This window comes from Hibiscus syriacus, unplaced genomic scaffold (assembly GCF_006381635.1).
Source record: "Hibiscus syriacus cultivar Baekdansim isolate YM2019G1 unplaced genomic scaffold, ASM638163v2 tig00110221_pilon, whole genome shotgun sequence".
Classification (NCBI taxonomy): Eukaryota; Viridiplantae; Streptophyta; class Magnoliopsida; order Malvales; family Malvaceae; genus Hibiscus; species Hibiscus syriacus.
Window position 1 is genome coordinate 7,785 of NW_024062635.1, and position 24,383 is coordinate 32,167.

At 35.3% G+C, this 24,383-nt stretch overlaps 1 protein-coding gene across 3 annotated transcripts; it reads right to left on the bottom strand.

The window, feature by feature from the left end:
• Nucleotides 1–6,222: 6,222 nt before the first annotated feature.
• On the bottom strand, nucleotides 6,223–11,636 carry LOC120114266 (chaperonin CPN60-2, mitochondrial-like). Of its 3 annotated transcripts, none has more exons than XM_039135232.1 (19): nucleotides 11,599–11,636; nucleotides 11,467–11,491; nucleotides 11,243–11,374; nucleotides 10,651–10,810; nucleotides 10,179–10,354; nucleotides 9,959–10,054; nucleotides 9,704–9,808; nucleotides 9,510–9,596; nucleotides 9,330–9,419; nucleotides 9,150–9,230; nucleotides 9,001–9,069; nucleotides 8,720–8,797; nucleotides 8,535–8,630; nucleotides 8,286–8,385; nucleotides 8,093–8,196; nucleotides 7,038–7,143; nucleotides 6,852–6,930; nucleotides 6,642–6,774; nucleotides 6,223–6,561 (listed from the first exon to the last, which is right to left on the bottom strand). In XM_039135232.1, exons 1-18 carry the CDS (start codon nucleotides 11,634–11,636, stop codon nucleotides 6,666–6,668), a joined length of 1,731 nt encoding a protein of 576 aa, XP_038991163.1. In that variant the 3' UTR covers nucleotides 6,223–6,561; nucleotides 6,642–6,665. The 3 variants fall into 3 exon arrangements, with proteins under 3 accessions (XP_038991163.1, XP_038991162.1, XP_038991161.1); XM_039135231.1 differs by having other exon boundaries at nucleotides 6,223–6,569; XM_039135230.1 differs by having other exon boundaries at nucleotides 6,223–6,774.
• Between the last annotated feature and the right edge of the window lie 12,747 nt (nucleotides 11,637–24,383).

Here is a 24,383-nt window from a genome sequence, read left to right on the forward strand (position 1 = left end):
TGAAAAATAAATGCTCAAAACGAAATAAAATAGAACTTCATTTAATGGCTGATATATGAAATTACAAAACATGAGGGACCTAAAGTGTATTTAACCCACACGCTGAAAACACGCAAAAGGTCCCCCCAGAACGACGTCGTTCTGTGTTATATATATATATATAACAATCAAAGGCTTAAACAAGCCATAATCCTCATTTACTTCACTTATCAACCGAGAGAAGAGAGAGAGAGTCTGAGAATTCTTTCAACTCTCTCTTCGGTGAGGGGAGGAACTGTCGTTCACCGGTGATGCCTCACGGTGGCCCACGATGGCTGGAGCAACCCTAAATAACCTCAAAATAACCCTCTCGTCACCCTTAACCTAGATCTAGCCTCCCCATACCCTAAAACTCAACCTGTCTCCTCAAATCTAACACTTTACCTTTCAAATGCTTTGGAAATCAGCAACCGTTGGTGTTCTCGACTGGCTTCGAACCCCCGATGAGCTTCTATTGTCTTCTCCTTGTTATATTTTTCTTTCTTTTTTTCTTTTGTTCGAATGGGTTGTTTTTTCTTTAGTTTCTCTATTTTTTTCATTTTGGTTTGCTATTTGTTTTCTCTCTGATTTTTTTCTAGGTTTTTTTTCGTTTTTTTTCACTCTCACCGAATGTCCCTTGATCTTCTCTTCTTTCTGTTTTTATTTTGATGCATGTGATGGCTTTGTGATTGATGTTGCAGATCTCCTTGATTTGCTTTTGATTTTATTTCAATTTTTATGGGGATTTTAGACTGATATGATCTGATTCAGTCACTGTAGGATGGATGGATGCAGGCGAGACAGTCGGCAACAACATCAGAGATTGGCAGCGGTGGCAACAACAGCTACCTAGGGTTTTAGAAACCCTAGGGTGAATCGGGTTGTCCAACTGGGTCGGTTCGGGTCTCTTTGGGTCGAGTCAATTGCTAGGTCAGATTCTGGGCTCCGGGTTTAGGTAGACTGGGTCTTGCGTGTGCTTCGGGTAGATTAGCTAGTGGGCTTGTATTGCTTGGGCTTAGGGCTCCATTTAGGCCTACAAAATGTAATTAAGATAAATAATAATAATAATATAATAATAATAATAATAATAATATAATTAATAATGTTTTTATAGACCCGGATAAAAACGGGTGTCTACAGGGAGTATCAGTACTACCTTTGTTATTTTTAAATAAAACTAGCCTTTACTAGTCGTTGGGTCTGACGGTATTGATACTAAGCCTATCGTATCGATACTACTATGTAATGTAGTATTGGTGCCCCTTTGGATATCGGAATCATTTTTGCATTTTGGAATTTGAGCAATGCTAGTAGTATCGATACTACCTAGGGGGTATTGATACTTCCCTTACCTTTGGTATATGTACCATATGAACAATATCGTTATTGTTCATGAGGTATCAATACTGTAAGAACAATATCGATACTTCTTGTTCAGGAAAACATTTTGTGCTCAATTCCAAGTTAAATGGACTTTGAATTATTTTTGAAAAACTTTGAATAAATTCAATTCAAGTCCAAAAACATTTTTCATTAATTGTTATATCAAAAATATAGTTCAACAATCTCCCCCTTTGATATAACAAAACATTTGAAAATTTGTTTTTGGCAAAACTCCCCCTTAATAAAATATTTAATTAAAAAGATATCAATTGTTGGAAAATGTATGAAAATGTTCAACTTCCCCTTTTTCATTAAGAAATTGAATTTTTTTAAACCATACCTTCTCCCCTTTTTGTTATATCAAAAGTAATTCATCTTTAAAGTTCAAAAATAACAATGGAGAGTAAGTGGTAATTTTCTTTTTTGAAGTAAAATCATTTGAAAAATCAAAGTTCCCCCTCAAAAAGTGCATTCCAAACAAAAATTTGACTTTTAAAAAACTTGACACTTAAACAAAATTGAATTTCACAAATAAAACAAGCATGTTATTAGCACATGAAATTCAATATATCCAAGTCTAAAATACTTTATGCAATACCAATTGTTGAAATTAAGCCCATGTGCATAAAGTTATCCAAAAATGTTATGCATTTAAAAAATTGATATCAATTGTTAGAGAGATATCATTTGCATTTAAAATCAATTTTGACCAAAATTCATTATGATGAACTAAAAATTATGAAAAATCATTAAAACTTTGAAGTGTTCATCATAACACCTTTTTAACATTCTTGAGATAGAAAACATAAAGTCATTTAAAATCAAAACTCATGCATGCTTAAACTATGAGCAACCAAATAATCAAATAAAAAAATCTTTAATCTTAGAGGTTACCCATTCCTTTTCGAGTGGGCTGGAGCATTTGTATATCTTCACTTTCATCACCATTGCTCCCACACACCTACAAGAGACATTTAAGTAGATTTTGGTATCCAAATTGATTTGGATCCTTGAATGTTAGATTCAATGCCCCTTGTTCCCTTAGGAACTCATACTTGTCTAATTTTAAAATGTTTTCCTTTCTTTAAAGGATAAGTATGTTCCAAATTACCATAAAAATGTCAATGTGAGCATTTTGCCATTTTTAAATATAATGAGTTGTTTTTAGAAATTAATTTTTTTCCTTTGTTAAGCTCTCAAGCTTAACTTTCAAATCAAAATTTTCTTTTTCTAAATCATTGATTTTGACTTTTGAAAGCACTAAATCAATTTTCAAAATTTCATTTTGTTTTTCAAAATTAGATTTTTCTTTCAAAACCAAATCATTTTCAATTTTAAGTTTTGAAATTAATTTCTTATATTTGGAATTCATGGTCTCAAATTCCAAATACAACTCATTGTAAGCAACTTGTAACTCATCAAAAGAATAAGATTCGAATTCATTTGAGTTAGAAGTTACCATTGAATCTTCTTAGATGGCCATGAGGCATAGATTGGCTACTTCATCTTCATCACTCCAAGCTGCCACAAATGCCTTTTTCTTGCTTGATCCCTTCTTCTTTAGGAGGGGACGTTCATACTTGACATGTCCCGTTGTTTGACAATTAAAGCACACCGGGGGACTCTTCTTCTTGCTTGATTCATGCTTCACTTCCTTAGAAGTCATGAATCTTTTGAACCTTTTGAAGAGCTTGGTCGTCTCTTATTCTTCATCATCGTCTTCATCCACCTCTTCATTTGAATCTTGATTGCTCTCATTGGTGGATTTGAAAGCAATGTTTATCTCCTTCTTCTTCTTGTTTTTCTTCTCTTCATCTTCTTCCTCTTCCATCACCATCAACTCATGAGTGAGTAGAGAACCAATCAACTCATCGAGAGTGAGAGACTTTAGATTCTTAGCCTCAATGATTGTCGTCTTCTTTGATTGCCAAGACTTTGGAAGAGAGTATATCATTTTCCTCACAAGCTTCTCATTAGGGATTACTTCTCCAAATCCCTTTAGACCGTTGACAATCACGAAAAATGTATTCATTATAGCTTTGATATCTTCATCCTGTTTCTTCTTGAAAATTTTGTATCATTGGTTGAGAAGGCTTATCTTGGTTTCTCTCACTTCATTGGTTCCTTCATGAGTGAAATTGAGCTTGTCCCATATCTCATTGGCATTGGAACAAGAGTAGACACTTCATATTCATCCGGGCCTAATGTACAAAAGAGGATGTGCATAGCCTTAGCATTGAGTTGAAACTTCTTCTCTTCATCACTTCAATCATCCATCTCACCGGGTAGAGTGGAGTAACACTTCATGATTGAATTCCAAGCTCCAACATCATTTGCTTAAATGAAGAGCATCTTCATATTCTTTTAATAGCCATAATTAGCTTTATTGAAGTAAGGTGACTTGTTGAATTATTGTGAATCTTTAAGGTAGTAAGAGTCGGATGTCGAAGCCATCTTTTTGTCGATTGTGTCGGGAATCGGTAGAGTATCTTCTAGGATCGTCTCAAGGTGGTTAAACCTTCTAATGAGTCAAGCTTTGATACCAATTTTTGGGATATTCGAAACTCAATTTGAACAACCGAAAAATGTACAAGGGGTGAATTGGCAAAAATTGTTTAGGGAGTAAGGAGAAAGAAAAGATAGACAATTTTACACAACGATTTATAGTGGTTCGACTTCTAAAATAAGTCTGCCTCCACTACCTTAGCTCTTCGCTAAAGATTTTCTAACAAATTCACTAATTTGTTCTTTCTTTTTCAATGACAAAGAGATAACATTTACAAGACTCCCTAGTTTTTCAACAGCTCAGCTAGAACCAAAACCCTTTTACAAGGAAAAGAAATGTAAACAAATATAACCTCTAAAAGGTAGGGTGTTTACAAGAATTTAGCTCATAGAACAAAATATTTACAAGATAATATGAGTAAAGAGTGAAAAAATCTTCTCTTGTGTTTGATTTCTTAGGTGTTCTAACCCTTCTTCAAGTGTCATCTACTTGTATTTATATGTTGGAATGAATTTGTGGCCTTTTCTAGCAATTGGGACTGGTTTGAAGCTATTGGGGATGTTTTTCCCTGCAAAATAAAACTGCCCAATACAGAGGGTATCAGTACCCCATAGGGAGTATCGGTACTACCTTTGTTATTTTTAAATAAAACTAGCCGTTGGGCATGACGATATCAATACTAAGCCACTAGAGCCCAATAATAAACAATTATTATAAGAAATTCATGCATTATAACTTAAATAATATAAGTGATAGTTGCAAGTGTTGGAACATTTAGGGTTTTCATTTGTACAGGACAGACATAACAATTCCCTGTATCAAACCACGATTTCAGTATCATCCTCGTAATAATTGTGTTAAAGTATATCAAAGGACTTCTATGTAAGATACTAGAATTTTCTTTGGGCTCCCGTGTGAGTCACCCGAAATAAACATGATTAGAATCCTTTTATTTTTTATTAACCTTTTTCATATTATTCTTATCCATTCCATTAATTAAATTGATAATTTTGTAAAAAAAAGAACACTTTGGTCTAAGTGTCAATCGTATTAGACCACTTTAATATAAACTAACCTCTTATGATTATAAATAACAGGAAATTGTGTACTTATATTTCATGTCCACATAATACAACAGTCGTTCACTTGAACGACATATAATACTTGTCACTTTATGTCATGAACTCCGTTAGACTTATGAGCTTCAAAAATACTATCACAGTCAAAAACATATCAAACAACTAATATATAATCTCTCATGAACTCCATTAATTAAATTGATACTTTTGTAAATAAATAAATAAAGAACACTTCGGTCTAAATGCTTAGCGGTAACATTGAATTATCTCAACGCCATTCCCATCTAGCTAGCTAATGCGCCCTATAAAAGGAGATCCTCTTCAACAAATTCATCAACAACAAAGGCAAAACATCATAGAGAGTATCCAATATAGAAACAGATTTGATGCGAAGTATTGCAATTTTGTGCTTGTTCTTGCTCTAGAAGTGGTGGTGGTTCAAGCCACTGCAAGGAATGTGCCTAACGATGCTTCTGGTCTCAATGACCAAAAGAACTTCCTCACATACGGTGGCGTTGCCGGCTACATGGTTCAAGCAAATGTTTCTGTTTATTTCAAATAATCACGTTTTTTTTGACCCTTATAACCCTCTCAGTCAGTGTGCGAAACCACATGTTTCAAACAAGATTAACACTAAGTCTTCTTCGAGCCCTGGTAAAATATCACATAACGTGTAGAGGTAACTCAGACACTTTTAGGGTAGAGGTATCTAGACGTTCTGTGAGCGACAATGAAGGGATTTCGATTGACAGAATGGACATATCGAATCTTTTGACTTGTGTTAGTGAATTGAAAAGTTTATTTAGTTAAGAAAGAACGAATGTATCTCAATCCTTTTGTTCGATATAGGAGGCAATTCGGCCCCAGAGGGCAGAGGCTATGCAGGGGAAGATGAGGCACCTCCACGCTCCTGGAGGAATACTGCATATTAATCTGAGACCTTTATCTTGGTAGAAACAATAAGAGAGTCTCACTTGTTAGGACAGACATTTTTATGCTTATTTAACACAATGAAAGAACTTTCATCATTGGAACGAAGGTAAGTAGATCCCTGAATAGATTCTATAAGCCGTAAGCCTGTAGTGGAGGCAAATCTACACCAACTTATGGTAGAAAAAGGATTTGATGATTAATCTTACAAAAGAAAACGCACGAAATCAAATAGTGAGGTTAAGTTGCTTAGGTTTGGGTGGATCTATATAGTACCCAAAAATCCCAGATGATGCTTAACTCAACTAATGGATAATGCCTGCAGCACATTAATTGATTTCCTTAAACAATGCAGAAGCAGTGTCTTGTCATTATTTATGATACAACTCAGAAATTCAGGCTATTACCAGAAACCATGAAATGAACAAAACTTGCATATTCGTTACAAAATGATATGGTATGGTGGAGCTTAGCACGTCTTGATTGCAACCCTAACAACCTTGACCATGAATCACCGCTATTTTATGAAATGTTGGGAGACAAAGATTGGAACAAGAAACAGCTACCAGAAAGAAAAACAACAATGAATTACTCCATGAATATGGGGCATCAGAATGTTCTCGACCATGAAGTCGAACACCCCGTCTATGACCCTAAAAATATTTTCATCAGCTTTTATCAAATATATTATAGTTCAGGTCAACAAGTTTGGAAACACAGCATACCCATTGTTCCCGAATGTGAAATCTCTAGTAGTCTAGGCCGCGGCCCATGCCACCAGGGGTTGCTGTTCCTTCCTTCTCATCCTTTGGAGCTTCAGTAATGATTGCTTCCGTTGTGGTCATCAAAGAAGACACACTACACTTGCACAAAAGCATAATTCAAATGAAGGCGCTAACCAACAGAAAGAAAAAAGTATGGCTTCTATAAATCACCTTGCAGCATCTAACAGAGCTGTTCTTATGACTTTCAAAGGATCAATGATTCCTGCTTTTGCCATATCTACATATTCACCTGGACAAACATAATTGCAAAAATGATCATCAAATTCCAATTCACAACTTTCTTGATACCATAAATATTTTTAATATGTTTCTGTTGGAGAAAGAAGGACAAAAAACCTTTAGCAGCATCGTATCCAAGGTCAGGGTTATCCTGTTCCAGTAGCTTTCCAACAACCACTGCTCCCTCAACTCCAGCATTGGAAGCAATTGTATGTAGAGGCATCTGTAGAAATGACATTGATGATATATGTTTAGTTCTTAAAGCTCAAAAAACTTTCTGGTACCTATACAGGGATGATCCAATTACCCAATCCAGTAGGGTCTGCTTTTATTTTTTGTGAAATTTGGGTTCAAGTCAGGTTTTGTGAATGGAGAGTCAGGGTTGGGGTATGTTATATAACATTATAAAAATGCCACTTTATATCAATCAGGATTTCTCACTTCCCTTTTCTCCTCATTTCCTCCCCCTTCCTTGCCACTCTCCTCTCTTTCTTAAGCAAAATCTGATGTTTTATTCTAGATCTAGGATCAGTTTGCTTGTTGGGGATGACAGCATGAAAAATCAGTTTGATAGAGTTGGCACAAAACCCTTATTATTATTGCTACTCTTTGTAGGTAGGCTGATTCTGTTTGAATCAGATTTTTTACTATTTTCCTTCTATGTTTCCTGTTTTTGTTCCAATGATTCTCGACTTTGCAATTTTGTTTTCAATAAGCTATGTTTTACAGTTGATGAACAGTTGACGTTTTGGTGCCCTAATTCCGGGGTGAAATTTGGGGTGGTAAGCTGGTCAGATCAGCTCCACCAACTCACACTTAAAGTTAATGGGTCCAAAGCTTTTTTTTTTTTTGTGTTTGAGGCCAGACGGATTTAACCCTAAAATTCAGGGCAGGTAGAGCACCATCAGAAGTCAGTACAGGTTGGATTGGGTGAAAGACAACTCTGGGTTCAGGACAGGTCAGCCAAAAGAACAACTCACCCCACCCCGTACCCATCTCAAGACAATCTTATATAGCATAGGCTAGAAAGAGGATTATAAACAACATACACAGTTCTTAAACCTAAAATTTATCTCTGAAAATAACACGTTAATGTTATAAATTTTCAAATAAAGATTCTGTTAGAGAACATTCCATTGGAAACAATAAATATCAGGATAGGCAGTTTTAACCTTAAGAGCATTCTGGATAATCTGCACACCAATCTTCTGATCAAAGTTTGCAGTGTCCATGTTTTCAAGCTCCTTTGATGCATAGAGAAGAGCAGCGCCACCACCTGTGAATGGGAAACCCTTTACGTACCATATGACAACATAAATCCAACAAAATCAACCATATCAGCCAAATTCCAATTTAAAAGCGTACCAGGAACAATTCCTTCCTCCACAGCAGCTTTGGTAGCATTTAGGGCGTCGGTAACTCTATCCTTCTTTTCACCAACTTCTGCTTCACTTGCCCCTCCAATCTACAAAACAAACACCCATTAGTGCTTAAAGAGAACAGTTTCAGGGACAACAATCACATCACTCAAGTTATTCCATAGCTTCTTTATTTTTGCATTAATTCATAGTGACAAATTTTGATTTATCAGCATCTCTCTTTAGACTAACTAACCTTCAAAACTGCAACACCACCAGAAAGCTTTGCAAGCCGCTCTTGTAACTTATCTTTATCATAATCAGAAGTACTTAGTTCCATAGCAGATCTTATCTGTAGCATAATCATAAGCCAGTGACTGAATGCAACTAAAAAAAACATGATAATTGCAAATGGCATGTGAAATCAGAAATGAAACTAACTTGTTCACATCTTTCTTCAATAACAGCCTTGTCCCCAGCTCCATCAAGGATAATTGTGTCATCCTTTGATACTGTAACCTACACTTCAAGCCATAGAAATCAGCTACAAATCCACAACAAAATTAACGAATAAACCTTAAAAAATGTTTTTTTTTGTGGTGGGGGGGGGGGGTTGAATGGGGAGCTAGAGAAACTGAGTGTAGGAAGGCAGGTTCTCAGTTAAGCTGTTGTAGCCTCAACTACATGGCATACCAGAAAGGAAGATGGATCGATTAACCAACCTTTTTGCAAGAGCCTAGCACCTCTGCTCCCACCTTTTCAATGTCGAGACCAAGTTCCTCAGTTACTACCTATAAAGAAAACAGGTTACAGAATATGGTGGTTAAAGTAATAATGGAAATTTCAAAGTTGAGATAGAGAGAAAACCTACTTGGGCTCCTGTGAGAGCGGCAAGGTCCTGCAAACCAGCTTTCCTATTTTCTCCAAAACCTGGTGCCTTAATAGCACATACCTTACAAATGAACCACAATGAGAAAAGTTAAGACCTGAATATTGATTACAAGAGCCTAAATAGTAGCTACAACTTAAAATGGAAAGGTACAAACAATACCTTGAGGCCAGCACGAAGCTTGTTAAGAATGAGAGTTGCAAGTGCTTCACTTTCAAGATCTTCAGCAACAATTAGTAAAGGCCTTTGCTTCTGGAAAAACATAACATATTTGCCTGTGAATGTGATAACATGATTTACATTTTTAAAACTTGGCAATTTTCCTCAGATAGAACCACTCACTGTCAAGGACAATTCCAAAAATTTAACCAAAGCGGACAAATTTGAGATCTTCTTCTCATGGATCAAAACGAATGGGTTCTCCAACTCCTACCAAAATAAAACCAAAAGTCTGTCAAATGATTATGATGTTTATACAGCAAACTAGAAGCAATACAATGCCATGGAACCACCAAATATTACAAGACAAAACATACACAATTTTGGTTCTTCTGGTTAGTTATAAAGTAAGGGGATATGTAGCCCCTGTCAAGCTTCATTCCCTCAACAACCTCCAATTCATTGTACAAGGTTTTCCCATCCTGAAACAATTTAAGGGCGACAGAAAGTAAATATATCTGAAATTCAGAATAACTCAAATCCAATCAGACAGAAAATGGCACAGTGAATAAAGAACATGACTCAAGTAACCGAAAAGAGATAAAAGGAAAAGAATCCAAGAAATGACTTACAGCAATGGTAATAACACCTTCTTTGCCAACTTTTTCCATAGCCTTGGCAATGAGCTCTCCAATCTCCCTTTCTCCATTTGCAGATATTGTTCCAACCTTCAGTGGAAACAATAGTATGAGTAATATTTAAAATACGAAACACCGGATCAATTCTAGTAGTCCTGTCTATAATGTTCAGCAATCCAGTCTTAGAACAAAAGTTACTTTTATCAAAGCAAACCTGTGCAATTTCCTCAGATGTGCTGATCATCCGTGCTCTGCTCTTCAAATTTGTCACAACTGCATCAACTGCCATTGTAATTCCTCGTCTAAGGTCCATGGCATTCATTCCAGCTGCTACTGACTTGCAACCTTCAACAAATATTGCCCGGGTGAGCACTGTTGCACAAGTGGTTCCTGTGAACAACACAAGCTTTAAATTAGTAAATTCTCCCATGTCATCAAGATTTAGATTATGCTTATGAAAACCCAGATTGTCCCATATTTCTGACATCTATTTTGGTGTCATATAGCAACAAAAATGACAAAATAAAGTCTTATGACATTGGATTTAAGCTCATAACTTTACTAAATTCAATAAAATGGAGGCCTTTTCTATGGTTTTCATACAAGCCAATAGCTAAGGATAAATCATCAACATTAACAAACATGATTCACTAAAATAGTAGGCTATTATAACATATGAACCTCACCATCCCCAGCAACATCATTAGTGGCATTTGCAACCTGCTTTACGAGAGAAGCACCGATGTTTTTAACTCTGTCTTTAAATTCAATGCTCTTGGCTACAGTAACACCATCTTTTGTCACCTTAGGGGCTCCAAAACTTTGTTCCAAAACAACATTACGCCCCTGTGAAAAAGTTAATAAAAACAGCAACTTTAGTTTAACAGCTTCCAAAGCACAAACCCATCACTGGATGTGAAGCCATTATATCTCCCCATATATGTATGTGTGCAACTGTGCATATGTACATAAACAACTCCGTGAGAATGAGACCAATAAAAAATGCTTAGCCAAATAATATAGAATCGTTAACTCATTAAAAGGAGTTAAAGGACCTTTCACGGTCCTCATCCCAGTACAAAAATCTTTTCACAATAATTTCAAAAACAGATTTAATTTCCCAAAAAAATCATATTATAGATAGGATTATTATATAAAAATCATACTTTACACCGCTTAACATTATATTATATTACATCGTATTTTATATTCGCATATTAAGTACAATTGAAGAAGAGGAGGAAGCAGAAGAACAAAAAAATGTAAATAGAGGACTACTTTTGGACCCATGGTGACTATAACAGCGTCAGCCAGCTCTTCAACGCCTCTAAGCATCAAGGCGCGTGCTTCTACACCAAATCTAATGTCTTTAGCCGCATAGTTTCGGCTCCAACTCAACCTATTCCCAATCTGTAACATAAAACAAATATCCACATCACAATTCCTTGCTATTATAAAACAGAGAAGTGTATTCTGATCAAAAGAGAAAAGAAAAGTGTTACCAATTGGGCATTGTTCTTAGCCAACCTACACGTTGGAAAGGAGGAAATGTAATTAGAAAACAATAAAAACATTACATTAGACATAAAAGAGATGGAGATTTCCGTAGCGGTAGTGGAGGTGTAAGTGTTTACCTCACTTTGGAGGGGAGGGAAGAGGCAAATCGGTACATGGTAGCGGAGGCAAAGAAGCAGATGAAAGTTTTTAGGGTTTAAGAGAAAGGTTTTAGAGAGAGAATAGAAGATCGAGGAAACCTGACTCTCAGGTAATTTTATATTAAAAACTTCAAATAAATAATTATTTAAACAAGTCTCCTAAAAAATTATTTAAAAGAAAAATCCTCAAATTATTTATATCAGATGATCTCGAGACCTGCATATAATATGTTAAATTCTCGTATCCTTCAACACGTGAGATATATTTAACGTGGATACACTTTCTAGGTAAGTCAATAAAATAATTAGATAAAATGAACTTGCACATTGCTAAGCTCGATGTAGCATATATGATCTAAAATCTCGCAAAATTTATGAAGGACCTCGAAGTCTGCAAAGTGCAAAGTTCTTTTGAATTCTATATAACAGCCTTGCTTGAAATATAAAAATTAAAAGAATATAATAAATAAATATAATAATAATTAATAGTATTAATTATTAAATATAATAAATAATTAAAATATAATAATATATAAATATAGTAATTAGAATAGATATTTTATAAAAATTATTATAATATATTTTTTAAATTTTGAAATAATAAATAATTATATGTTTAAAATATTAAATATAATAAATAATAAATAATATTATAATTATAATATATTTTGAAATTTAAAAGATAAAGTAATATCGCGTCTTACAAACTGTAAGGTACTGGGAACGGAATAAATTTCGCGTGTTTTCAACGTAACTCACGTCTTGCAAGACTCGAGTCGTATTTAAAACTGCGCTTCTCTGGGTGTGAGAAGAGCTATAAATAGGGTTCTTCACTCCTATTCATCATCACACCTATCATTTTCATATATTCAAAGATTTCATATCATGGTGCCAGCAAGTCTATTAAGACATGATCGAAGTCACATATTTGATTATTGAAGGCGAAACGATGAGGTAAATTAATTAATATTATTTTTATTTTTACTATTTATTTATTGATTTAGTCTATTTGTTTTTGTATTTAAATAATTTTTTAATATTTATATTTCATAGGGATATGAACGTGCAGTAGAGTGTCATATAAATCATGTGACACTGCCTGATGCGGATATTATTAACTATTTACGTTTAGCAGGTTTTAGATATATTAGTAGTATAAATGGTGACGGTGTGAAGTTGCATCCACCAGTTATAAATGTGTTGATAGAAAGATGGAGATCGGAGACGCACACGTTTCATTTACCGTGTGGGGAGGTAACTATTACCCTGCAAGATGTTGCATTTCATCTGGGATTGCCTATTGATGGAGTAGCTACTACTGGTGTTGCCAGCACCCCTAGAAACATATGTAAGGTATTGCTCGAAATTGATCCGTCTGATGATGCACGCGATGGTGGAAAAATAAAAATTAAATTTTTGGATGAAAATTTTACGAACCTACCCCAGAATGCAGAGCATGAAGTGAATGAGGCAAATATAAATGTTTTTATCTATGAATATTTATTAATATTTAAATTTATTTATTTAATTTTTTGGAAATTAAGTAGTTATATTATTTTATTAATTTTTTGAAGCGATTTGCTCGTGCACATATACTATAAGTTATTGGGGGGATTTTAATGCTAGACAAATCCTGAAATAAGGTGCATCTGATGTGGTTGAATCATTTGCAAAATTTAAGTGATTTAAGAAATAAAAGTTGGAGGTCGACAGTTTTGACATTTTTGTTCCGGAAACTTTGTAGAGCAGTAGATCCAACGAAAAATGTCATTGAAGGGTGTTTATTGTTGTTGCAATCGTGGACCTGGATTTGAATGCCATTTTTATACCCGATTCTTAAAACACATGTCTCATATGAATTTTCGTTACTTAAGAGGTAAAAATGATTTATATATATATTTTATAATATTACTAACAAATAATACAATTTTATTGTATTAATGATAGGTGGACTGATGAAACCTCTCACGCTCACTTACCAACACATCAACAAGACTTTAGACTCTTGATCGATAAGTTTGGACATCAGGTAATACAATATTTTCCTCCGGCTTTTATCTTATAATTTTAGAATAATTTAATGTATTTAAGGTTTTTAGCTAACAAAGTTATGTAATTTTAATTTTATAGTTCTTGTGGATGCCTTACTGCAATACTATTATTGTCGACTATATACCGCATGAGATTCGGGTGACTAATCCACCCGTGTACATCATGTCAGTTCCCCTGATCTTGTATGAGATAGTCGAGTGGCATCCTATTAAGCGCGTCCTTCGACAATTTAACCATGTCCAATCGATTCCACCACATCCACCTTGTTTGGATCAATTGCATCTATTGACGCGACAAGGGAAGAAAGAAATTAATTGGGCGGACCATAACACGGTGTATTTGAATGAGTGGGTTCGAAGATGCCCATGACTCAATCCATCTTCTACCACAGCGTGAGATACGATTATATGCGGTGGTACTAAGAATATGGGATATATTGACCGATGAGGAGCAAGTGCGAGAATTATATATTCCTCCACAGAGTCGCCCACGGACGGGGCGTGCGGGTGTTAAGGCAGAGAAGAAGAAGAAAACAAGGTGCTTCATCCTCATCGGCAACAACACAAGGATCTCTTTAGACATCGCTGACACACCCTGGCTCTGTCTTCACCCACTCGACTCAATCAGAATTTTAACAAATGGAGCAGTTCTCAAAAGGTTTCCTCACCGATGTCTTTGACCAGTTCAATTCACCACCGACACAATTGGTGGCTAACTTTGGATCTAGTATTGTTGAGCAGACGTTGTCATAGAACATATTCTACACCGATCCTGGTTCCAGTTCCAGTGCCAGTGGTGGATCGATTCCATATACAGTTGTCGGTCCTGATGATGATGACATTGTTGAAGAGGAAGAGGAACCGCAATTACTTCTGCGCTAGACTCGTCGTCCACCATGATGCGGAACTGGTGGACATAGGCATTATTAGCTGTTATTTATTTCGTTCTTCAAAACTGAAATATTTGTACTAAACTATTTTATTTTGAGTTAATCAAAATATTTTTTGTTATATGAACTATTTTATTATTTTGTACTAAACTATTTTTATTTTGAGTTAATTGAGCAATTACAATTTATCGAACAATTTTTAGTTGTGCAAACTATTTTTCTAATAAATTAATAAATAGGTTTCAGTGAAAATTACACCCTACATCACGCGATATCTATAGTACGTTAGTAGAACCATGCATCTTGTAAAACGTGAGATACCAAGATCTCGCACTCTGCAACCCTCGTTATTTAGAAATTATGTCTTGCAACCCGCGAGGTTCTTGAACACGAATAAATCAACCGCAATTCAGTATTATTGGATAACAACTCAGCTAAATTGTCGAGAAAATAAAGTCTTGCTGCTTTGGTATATTACGATGGCGAAATGACCAATGATGCATCTCTTAGTGTCGTGTTTCAGTCCGCACACACTGTGACAATAACACTACCACCAAATTTAACGTATAACAAGTTGATGAAGGAAGTGAAGAAAAGTGTCCCACGTGCTTGTGGTACAAAATTTCTACCCTTGAAGCATCGACTATTGACGTCGTTAGAACCATTAATGTACACGGTATACACTGTTGAGGACAATGATGATGTGTATATGATGGTCGACACTCACTTGCAATATTCATTTAGAGGGCCGATGGAGTAGTATGCATTGTTTTCTCATACTGATAATGGTATCAATGTGCTAAGTTGGAGACGAGTGGTGTTCGAATTTGATTCAATTGTTGACAGTCTGACGGTAAATTTGAGAAACAACTTCAATTTTTTAATCACATACGATACACAAAATGATTTGGGTGCATTATCGTCTTTGATGCCAAGACATTCTTACGTTGCAAGATTCTAGTTTGACTTAAACTTACCACCAATGCAAAAATCCACTTTTAACCCGTTCGATGATTTCTAATCCTGACGATATTTAACGTATATACCTTCTGTGGATAACGTCTAAACACTTATGGGGAGACATTCTTTTATTGGTGTGTGTGACGTTGATCTAAGGTCACCAGTTCGTGAGTGGTCTCATGATCGACGAACACCTGCATCATGGGCTAACTTTGATTTAAACGAGGCTGAACTATTCCGCTTTGAGGGGGATCATTCTGACGAAGAACCAACAAGGGAGCTTGATAACTCCGTAAAAAGATGATATTTTATGTCTTCTTACTTAAGTTATTGATTTTCTAAAAGCCATTGACATAACATTTGTCGTAACCGGTTTTCACCCGTTCACGAAATATTTATTTGACGGGAAAAGTGATGTGAATAAATGGTTTTAAAAAATAATTTGGGAGTCGCCATCGGCCTTTTGGGTCAGGTAGGTCGAATACCTAAAAAAATCTTTTAAAAGTATTTTTAAGAAAACATCAATTAAAAGATAATCTGATATGCGTTTTAACCAAAAATTCGTTCTTTTTAATAATAAAAAAGGATTCGTGGTCGGTTACGTTTAGGGAAGGATTAGCACCCCTACAACGCCCAAAATTGGTACTTTTTAATTATAAATTGTCTCTATTATTAAAAATTTAAAAATTCAAAATATATTTAATTTATAATCCTATTATTTCAAAATTATAAGTATGAGAAGAAAAAAATTTTATATATTTATAAATAAAATATTTATTTAGTTAGAAATATCAGAAAAGGACTTCTAGGTGCCTTAAGACAGCTCTTTTCTTCGATATTAAATATTAATATAATAATTTAAATTAAATTATAATTTTTTATAATATTTAATTTTAAAATACCAGAATAGGACATCCAGTTGTATTAAGACTGCCCTTTTCTTCGATATTGAAAAATAAATAAATAAATATTAAAATAATTTATGTAAAAAAATATAAATTATTATTTATTATATATATATTTATATGACTATATAATAATAATAAAAATAATATTTAAATATATAAACAAGTAAAATTAGAACAATAAAAATACAATTAGAACTATATATTTAAAAGTAGTAAAATAAATGAAAATATTTAAAATTAGTGACTAAATTATAATAAAATTAAAATTAAATACCTAATTCATAATTATTTAAAATTATAAGGATTAAACATGCCATTTTCCTTATTTATTTAGTTTAGTGACTAAAATAAAATTATATAAAATTTGGATATTAGATTAAAATAAATTAAAAATATATACTCAGGATTAAAATATTATTTATTAAAATTAAAGGATTAAATTAGTAATTTATCTAAAATATTTATAATTACAGTTAAGGGCTAAAATATAAATAAATAAAATTTAGAGACCAAATTAAAAGGATTATAAATTCGATTTAGTGACTAAAATGTAAGAGTTACAAGTTAGGATGGCTGCGGAAAGGGTTTAACCCTTAGTTAATTACACAAATAGCTCTCCCCGAGACGACGTCGTTCGGGCAGGGCTATTTAAGCCTGAAACCGGCTGGCCCGAAGGGCCAGCTCTCATTTCCTTTCTTCCCTCTCTCTCTCTTCTCTGAGAGAATTCCAAATTCTCTCGCTTCTCTCTAAAACAGAGAGAAGCACTCCGCCCGGCAGTCGTTCGCTGGCGTTGACCCCGCAACCGGCCACCGCCTTCGGTGGCCGGAAAATTTCTTTTTACACTAAAACGTAGATCGGACCGTCCTAATGACGATTCCGGTGCTATTTTTTCTTAAATAGCTCCCGATCGGAGCAAATCTAAGAAAGTACATTCGATCTTCGAAGGTTTTTGGTGACGTTTGAAGAGGTCCGGTGGTCGTGGCTTCCTCGGTAAGCTTCTCTCCTTTCTTCTTTCTTTCTTTTTGTTTTTGGTTGCTGTGTTGTGGGTTTGTTTTTTTTGTTCTCCGTTTTCCCTTTTTTTTCTTTGTTTTTGCTGGTTGTCGTTCTTCCTCCCTTTTTCTTGTTGGCAGGGGCTCGGTGGCTTTTATAGCCACCACCAGTGATGGCTTCGGACCGGTCCAAAAGGGGTTCTTCGGTGAGTCACCGGACTTCCAGTGGTGACTCACCGTTTGGGGGAGACGTGTGCGGCTACAGCCGACCTTCTGGATCCTTCGGTAGACGTGGTGGCAACAACTGGTGGGAAAGAGTGTCGGCAGCGGTGATTGGAAACTGAGGCGGCGCCACGTGGCTTACCTAGGGTATCATAACCCTAGGGTTTCTTGTTGGAGAGCTTTGGACCGTTAGATCTTGCCAGATCCAACGGTGGAGATCGTTGGCGGCTGGTTGAGATGATGGAAACCCTAGAAGGGTTCTGTTGGGCCTGGTCGGGTTGGGCTTCGGTCTGTTTGTAAACTGGGTTGGGTTTGCTTGTAATTGGGCCTGTAATTATTGTTTAAATAATAATAATAATAATAATAATAATAATATAAATAATATTTAAATGAAAAAAATGAGTATCTTCAACATTTTAGCTGCATATAGTTGCATTTAGGAAATATTTGTTTATTTGACTAAACTGATGCTGAGGAGAAGGGTTGTTTGTCTGTTGTGATTATGCAGGAAATGACTGATGAAGAATTTATTTACCGAGACATTTTAATTTGCTAGGGCCAGTGGAATATAAGACGATGACAGTGAGGAATAAATTTTCTTGCCAATGCAAGTTTTATCTCATCAGTTTGACGCAGTACGAGACAAAATTGCTGGCATCACATGACCAGCTATCCAATGCACCTCACGTGAACCCCTGCCTCTGCTAAGAATTTGGGACCACTTCTATCTGCCATTTTATTCACAAAATGGGTGTGAAATTTTAGGGTATTTAGGGAATTTCCAAGGGCACTAAACCAAGAAATTCCCACTATAAATATCTCATTATACCACTCTAAAGAAACAGAGAGGAAAAGGAGAAAAAATACCCTAAATAAAGGCTTAGAGAAAGTCGACTGAAACACCTCTTTTCCACCGTACCCCTCTAGTTCGTCCTTGGTGCCTTCCATAACCAGGCTTCGCCGGAGCAGCGGTCAGGCCCTCGAGAGAGGCTGGTGCACTAAAACAGTCATGGTGGTTGTTTGATGTCATGATAGAGCTATGTTCTTGGGGGGTTTTCTTCCCTTGTTCTTTATTTTTTCTAAGGGCTTGTACTTAATGAATATTTTTGGGATGATGTTAACCACACCATAAACTATTTTTTGTTGGAAATGCTTGGATGATATTTTATTTTACTGTTAATGAATGATTAAGTATGTTTCTGTCAAGTGTTGTTTCGTTCACTATTTTAATCTTTTTCCTTGACACTGTAAGAGTTTTTGAGAGATTTTCTGGAGCCACGGCAAAACATTCCTCATCTTTGTAAGAGCTTTTGAGAGATTGCCATTTTTCTAGGAGTTGATACCCAATATCGAGAGAGTTAGGTTAGATCTACGTGAACAAGGGAACTAATATGTGATGGTGAGGTTCTAATCTACCTTAGAGATAAGGAGATAATTTCATGTGATTAAGAAAGATAAATGCTTGAGTAGATAGGCTAGCGCTACTATTTACGTTGAGGAGTATTGTCGTAGCAACAGTTTGACAAACCAAGGGCTACAGTTTACGTTGAGTAGTATTGTCGTAGCAAAAGTTTATCAGGTTTCGTGTTAGAGATACTATTAGGAACACTTCAATAAATCATGCCGGGCAACATAGGCATAGCATGCTAGATCATCCTAGCCATAGAATAATTTCTCGCCGTAGCAAATCCAACCTAAGTTCTCTGTTTGAAGTCTGATTGTGTGAGGTTGCCAATCTATTTACTGAGTTTTGACAACTTTAGCCTTGACAATTTTTATTTGTTTACCTTTGTTATTTTTCTTGCCACGACAAAACTTTTCTGCTTACTTCAGTTTACAATTTTTCTTGCCTCGACCAAACTTTTTCCATCTGTTCATACCATTTGCCACCACATATATTCCTTGCTTATATCATTAGACTTAGATACTTAGGATTAGTTAGTGACACATATTCCTAGTTGCAGTAATCTTTTAAAAGCCCTCCAATCCCTGTGGAGACGATACTCACTCACTACTATATTACTTGCATCGATTCTGTATACTTACACAAATTTGTGTGCCACAACACACACATTTACATGTGATCAAGTTTTTGGTTCCGTTGTCAGGGATTGAAAATTGGTATTTTTAAAAGTTTTGTTATAACATAATCTTGTTTCTTTATTTTTTTTCTTTATGGATTTATTTGCTATTTTTTTACACTTTTCAAGTGTTGTGTGGTTGCATGACTTGTAGAAGTCCCAAGTAACCATTATCTCATTTTGAACCTGAGATCAAAAAAAATTATGTCAAAGAAGATGTGTTCAAGGAGCTCAAAGAACTATATATGAAGTTCAAAATGAAGTGGAAGAACCCAAAAAATTAAATGTCGCGGCAAATAAAAATGCAAAGAATACTGCAAAACCACGAACTATAAGAGATCATTTAGGTCCCACCTTGGAATACCTAAAACCTACTATTATAGCTCCCAAGATTTAGGCAGCCCACTTCGAGCTCAAACCGGTTATGTTCGATAAGTTGGAGTTGATTAGACAGTTTGGTGGTGCTCCTCATAAGGATATAAGGCAACATGTTCAAACATTGTTTGAGGATACTTTGAGGTGTGCATGAGGATGTGTTGAAATTGAAGTTATTTCCATATTCTTTAAAAAATCACACCATGCATGGCTTAATAGACTATCTTCTGACTCGATAAGGTCCTGGATAGACTTGTGCAAAAAATTTTTTGCTATGGCATAATCCACACAATATGAACAACCATCTTATGAATGCCATATCATCTTTTTTGCCAAGGTGATGAAGAGTCAATGTATGAATGCTGGGACCGATACAAAAGTTTGCTTCGCAAGTGCACCAATCATGGATTCCATAACTGGACTAAAGTTGTGATGTTCTACAATGGAGTCAATGCACCCACTCGTATGATGTTGGATGCCTCGACGAATGGTACTCTAATTGAAAAATCACCCGAGGAAGCCTTTGATATCCTTGATAGGGTAGCAAACAACGATTATCAATTCTTGTCTACAAGGCTTAGAACCAGAAGGAAAATGTCTAGGGCATTTGAACTTAACGCCAAGGATTCAGTGTCTGCCTAACTTTCTGCCATAACAAATTTGTTGAAAAATTTGCAGCATTCCAACGAGGTGAATAAAGTCAAGGTAACCAGCTCAGCATGCAATTTTTGCCACGGCAACCATCATGAAAGTGAATTCCCAGAAAATCAGGAGTCTATCAATTTTGTGGGTAACTTCAATAGAAGCAACAAGAACCCCTACTCTAATACCTATAACCATGGATGGCGTCATTATCCAAATTTTTCTTGGGGTAATCAAGGGACCAAGAACAACCATGCAGGCAACCTTAATAGGTCACATCAAAATAGTTATAAACCTATAAATTTTTAGCATCCACAGATGCCTTGGTAAAATATTAACAAGGGTTCAACATTTTCCTCAAATTCTAATTCCCTTTAAGATTCGCTGCAAGATTTTATGGCCTTGGTAAAAGATTTCATGGCTTCAAAAAAGGCATTAATACATGAACACTCATCAACAATCAAGAACCAAGGCACTCTTTTGCAAAGCCAAGCAGCTTTATTACAAAGTCATATCTCATGTTTGAGAGCATAGGAGAACCAAGTGGGTCAAATTGTCACAACATTACATGTTCGCCCATAAGGAAGCCTCCCTAATGATACTGACTTCACCAAGCCTCACAAAAATGAGCAATGCAATGCGCTTACAATGAGGAGTGGTACCCAGCTCAATCAAGAAGATAAGTTTAGGGGAAGAAACAAGAAATTTTTCGCCGTGACACTATAATAAAAGAACTTGAAGGTCAAGTTGAACTTGCTTTTCAAAAAGATTTGCCTATAGAGAAGGATAATGACGAGGGTTCAATCAGTCTCTCTACTGATGGAGGAAAATTTTTTGCCATGACAAAAGTTTCATCCCCACTGGTAGCAAATGAAGTCAAATGCCCACTACCTTTCCCTCAAATGTTGAAGAAGCATAACAAATGGATCATATTCCACTATGATTTAGCTTCATGCATAGAGCACTTTAAAGGAAAAATTATTACTGCAATGGTTCTACAATTCATATGTGTAAGACACAAAATGCCAATGCAAAATATTTTAAAGGTGGAACTGTAATATGTGTTAGGCGTTTTGGTCTATACTGGTGCTCCGATTGAACACGACAAAACTGCCATATCAATTCTTGATGTTTGGAGTTTGCATCCCTTCAACCCTATTTCTTTCTTTATTTTTATTTTGTCATGGCAAAAATTATTTTTTTGTTGTGTGTTTGTGTTTCTTTTCTTTATTTCGTTATTAGTTTTTAAAAGAATAGACTCCCAAGCATGTTGATAAGGGTAAAGCCCTTATGATGCTATACCCTCTAAGAAAGAAAACTCATTGGTGTTGGCACAAAAGATGACATTGCTGATGATCTCCACCCATCTGCATAAATGCCACGGCGAATTGCAACACCTCTGATCAAGCATCGCCTGAAGAGCACAACCAATCATGTTTGGACTTCTCCATTCGATGAATCTGCGCAAAACAACTCCACCACCATCAAAGTAGATGCTAGTCAAGGTACCTTGCATTGCATTTTATCTTTAGTTTAGTCTTCATGCATTGAGGACAATGTGTCCTTCAAGTTTGAGGGGGTATTGTTCAGACTTAGTCATTTGCATTGATAATGTTTAGTAGATAATTTTTTATGGCTTTAGTTAGGATTAGGCTAGTTATTTGTGTTGAAAACATTTTGATATTTTGAATTAAGTTAAATGAATTTTAAGATTTTCCAAATGATTTTCTAAGTATATTCGATATAACTATTCGAATATCAAAACATTACTCCAAATCTTTCAAAAATCATTTTTAATCCTTACTCAGGTGTAAAATTAAGTTTTAATCTTAAAACAATTTCAAAATAATTTTACAAAGTATTTCGAACCATTTCAAAGCCAAAAAATCCAGATTGCTCAGAAGGAACCGATTCCCCCTGAATGGTTTGGCTCCGAGAATTCCAGTATGCTCGGAGGGAACCGATTCCCCCCCAGGGGGTACCGATTCCCCCCTTGTATAATGGTCGAAATATTTGAATTTTACACTTAGGGAACCGATTCCCCATAGGGGGTACCGATTCCCCCCACGCTCCAAGCTGTTTTATTAATTGTTTTCACACTAAAACGACTATATGATCTTCACTAATCATCCCCAACATTCAGAAGTGATTCAAGGTGTATTTAAACAAGTTCTGAAATCTTTGATCAATAAGAAATTATAGAGAAGCAAGAGTGAAAGCATCAAACACCAAGTTTGTGCAAATCAAGCCAATTTTCCTTTCAATATTCATTTTTCTTTCAAAGAACACCATTTGTGCTCATTTGTAATTATTTGTGAGTGTTCTTTTCTTGTTCTAGAATTGTGCAAACATCTTACCTTGTGAGGTTTTCCTTGTAAGTTTGCAAATTTGTAATATTCTCTTTGGGAAAGAGTGTTCTCAAGAATTGGGGTATATTCTTGAGGGTGTTGTAAGGTTATCTCTTTGGCCTCAAAAGAAAGAACAAATTAGTGAATTTGTTGGAAAATCCTTAGTGTGGATAGCTAAGGTAGTGGACGTAGACTTTGATTGAGAAAGTCGAACCACTCTAAATCGCTGTGCAATTACTTTCAATTTTCTGCAAAAGCTTCCACCAAATTTTTAATTGCCAATTCACCCCCCTCTTGGCCAATTCCGTCAATCGATTAACTCAACAATTGGTATCAGAGCCTCACTCATTTAAAGGTTTAATCACTTCTTGAGTCGATTCGAGAAGAGTTAAATCGATAAAGATGGCGTCTACTTCCGGTTCATTCTCCATGGAAGAATGCAGACCTATTGACGTGCCTCCACACTTCAATGGAACAAATTATCGTCATTGGAAGAGGTGTATGATGATATTCATCAAAGCATTTGATATGGAAGCTTGGATGATAATCAAGAAAGGATATTCCTCTCCTACTAAGAAGGCAAAGAAGTGGAGTGTTCAAGAACGGAAGGAAGCTCAACAAAACTCAAAGGCTATGCACATATTGTGTTGTGCAATTGATCCTAATGTATATAAAGGAGTTTCTTCTTGTTCAAGTGCCAAGGAAATATGGGATAAGCTTGAGGAGATCTATAGAGACAGGGAAGAAGAACAACTAATAAAAGTGATGTCTCTATTAGCTCTCACAGAGCCAAAGGTATCTTCTAACTCAAATATATCAAATTCAAAATCTTTTAATGAGTTACAAGATGCTTATGATAAATTATGTTCGGAGTTTGAGACCATGAACTCCAAATACAATAAATTGATTTCTAAATTTATTGCTAAAAATGATATTCTTTAGAAAGCTAAAACAGGCTTGGAAAATCAAAATGAAATGTTGAGAAAGGAGTTAGAGCTTTCAAAAATAAAATCTGAAAACTTTGAAAAAGAAATTTTCAAATTAAACAAACTTCTTCTAGAAATGAAAATGGATTTTGAAAATCAAAATGAAATCTTGAAGAAGGATTTAGAACTCTCAAAAATGAAATTTGAAAGTATTGAAAAAGAAAATTTCAATTTGAAAGATAAGCTTGAATGTTTAACAAGAGAAAAAGAGATCATTCTAAATAATTCATCTAGTTCAATAATGACAATATGTTCACATTGTCATTATCATGGTCATAAGGAACATACTTGTCCTTTAAAGAAAGGAAAACG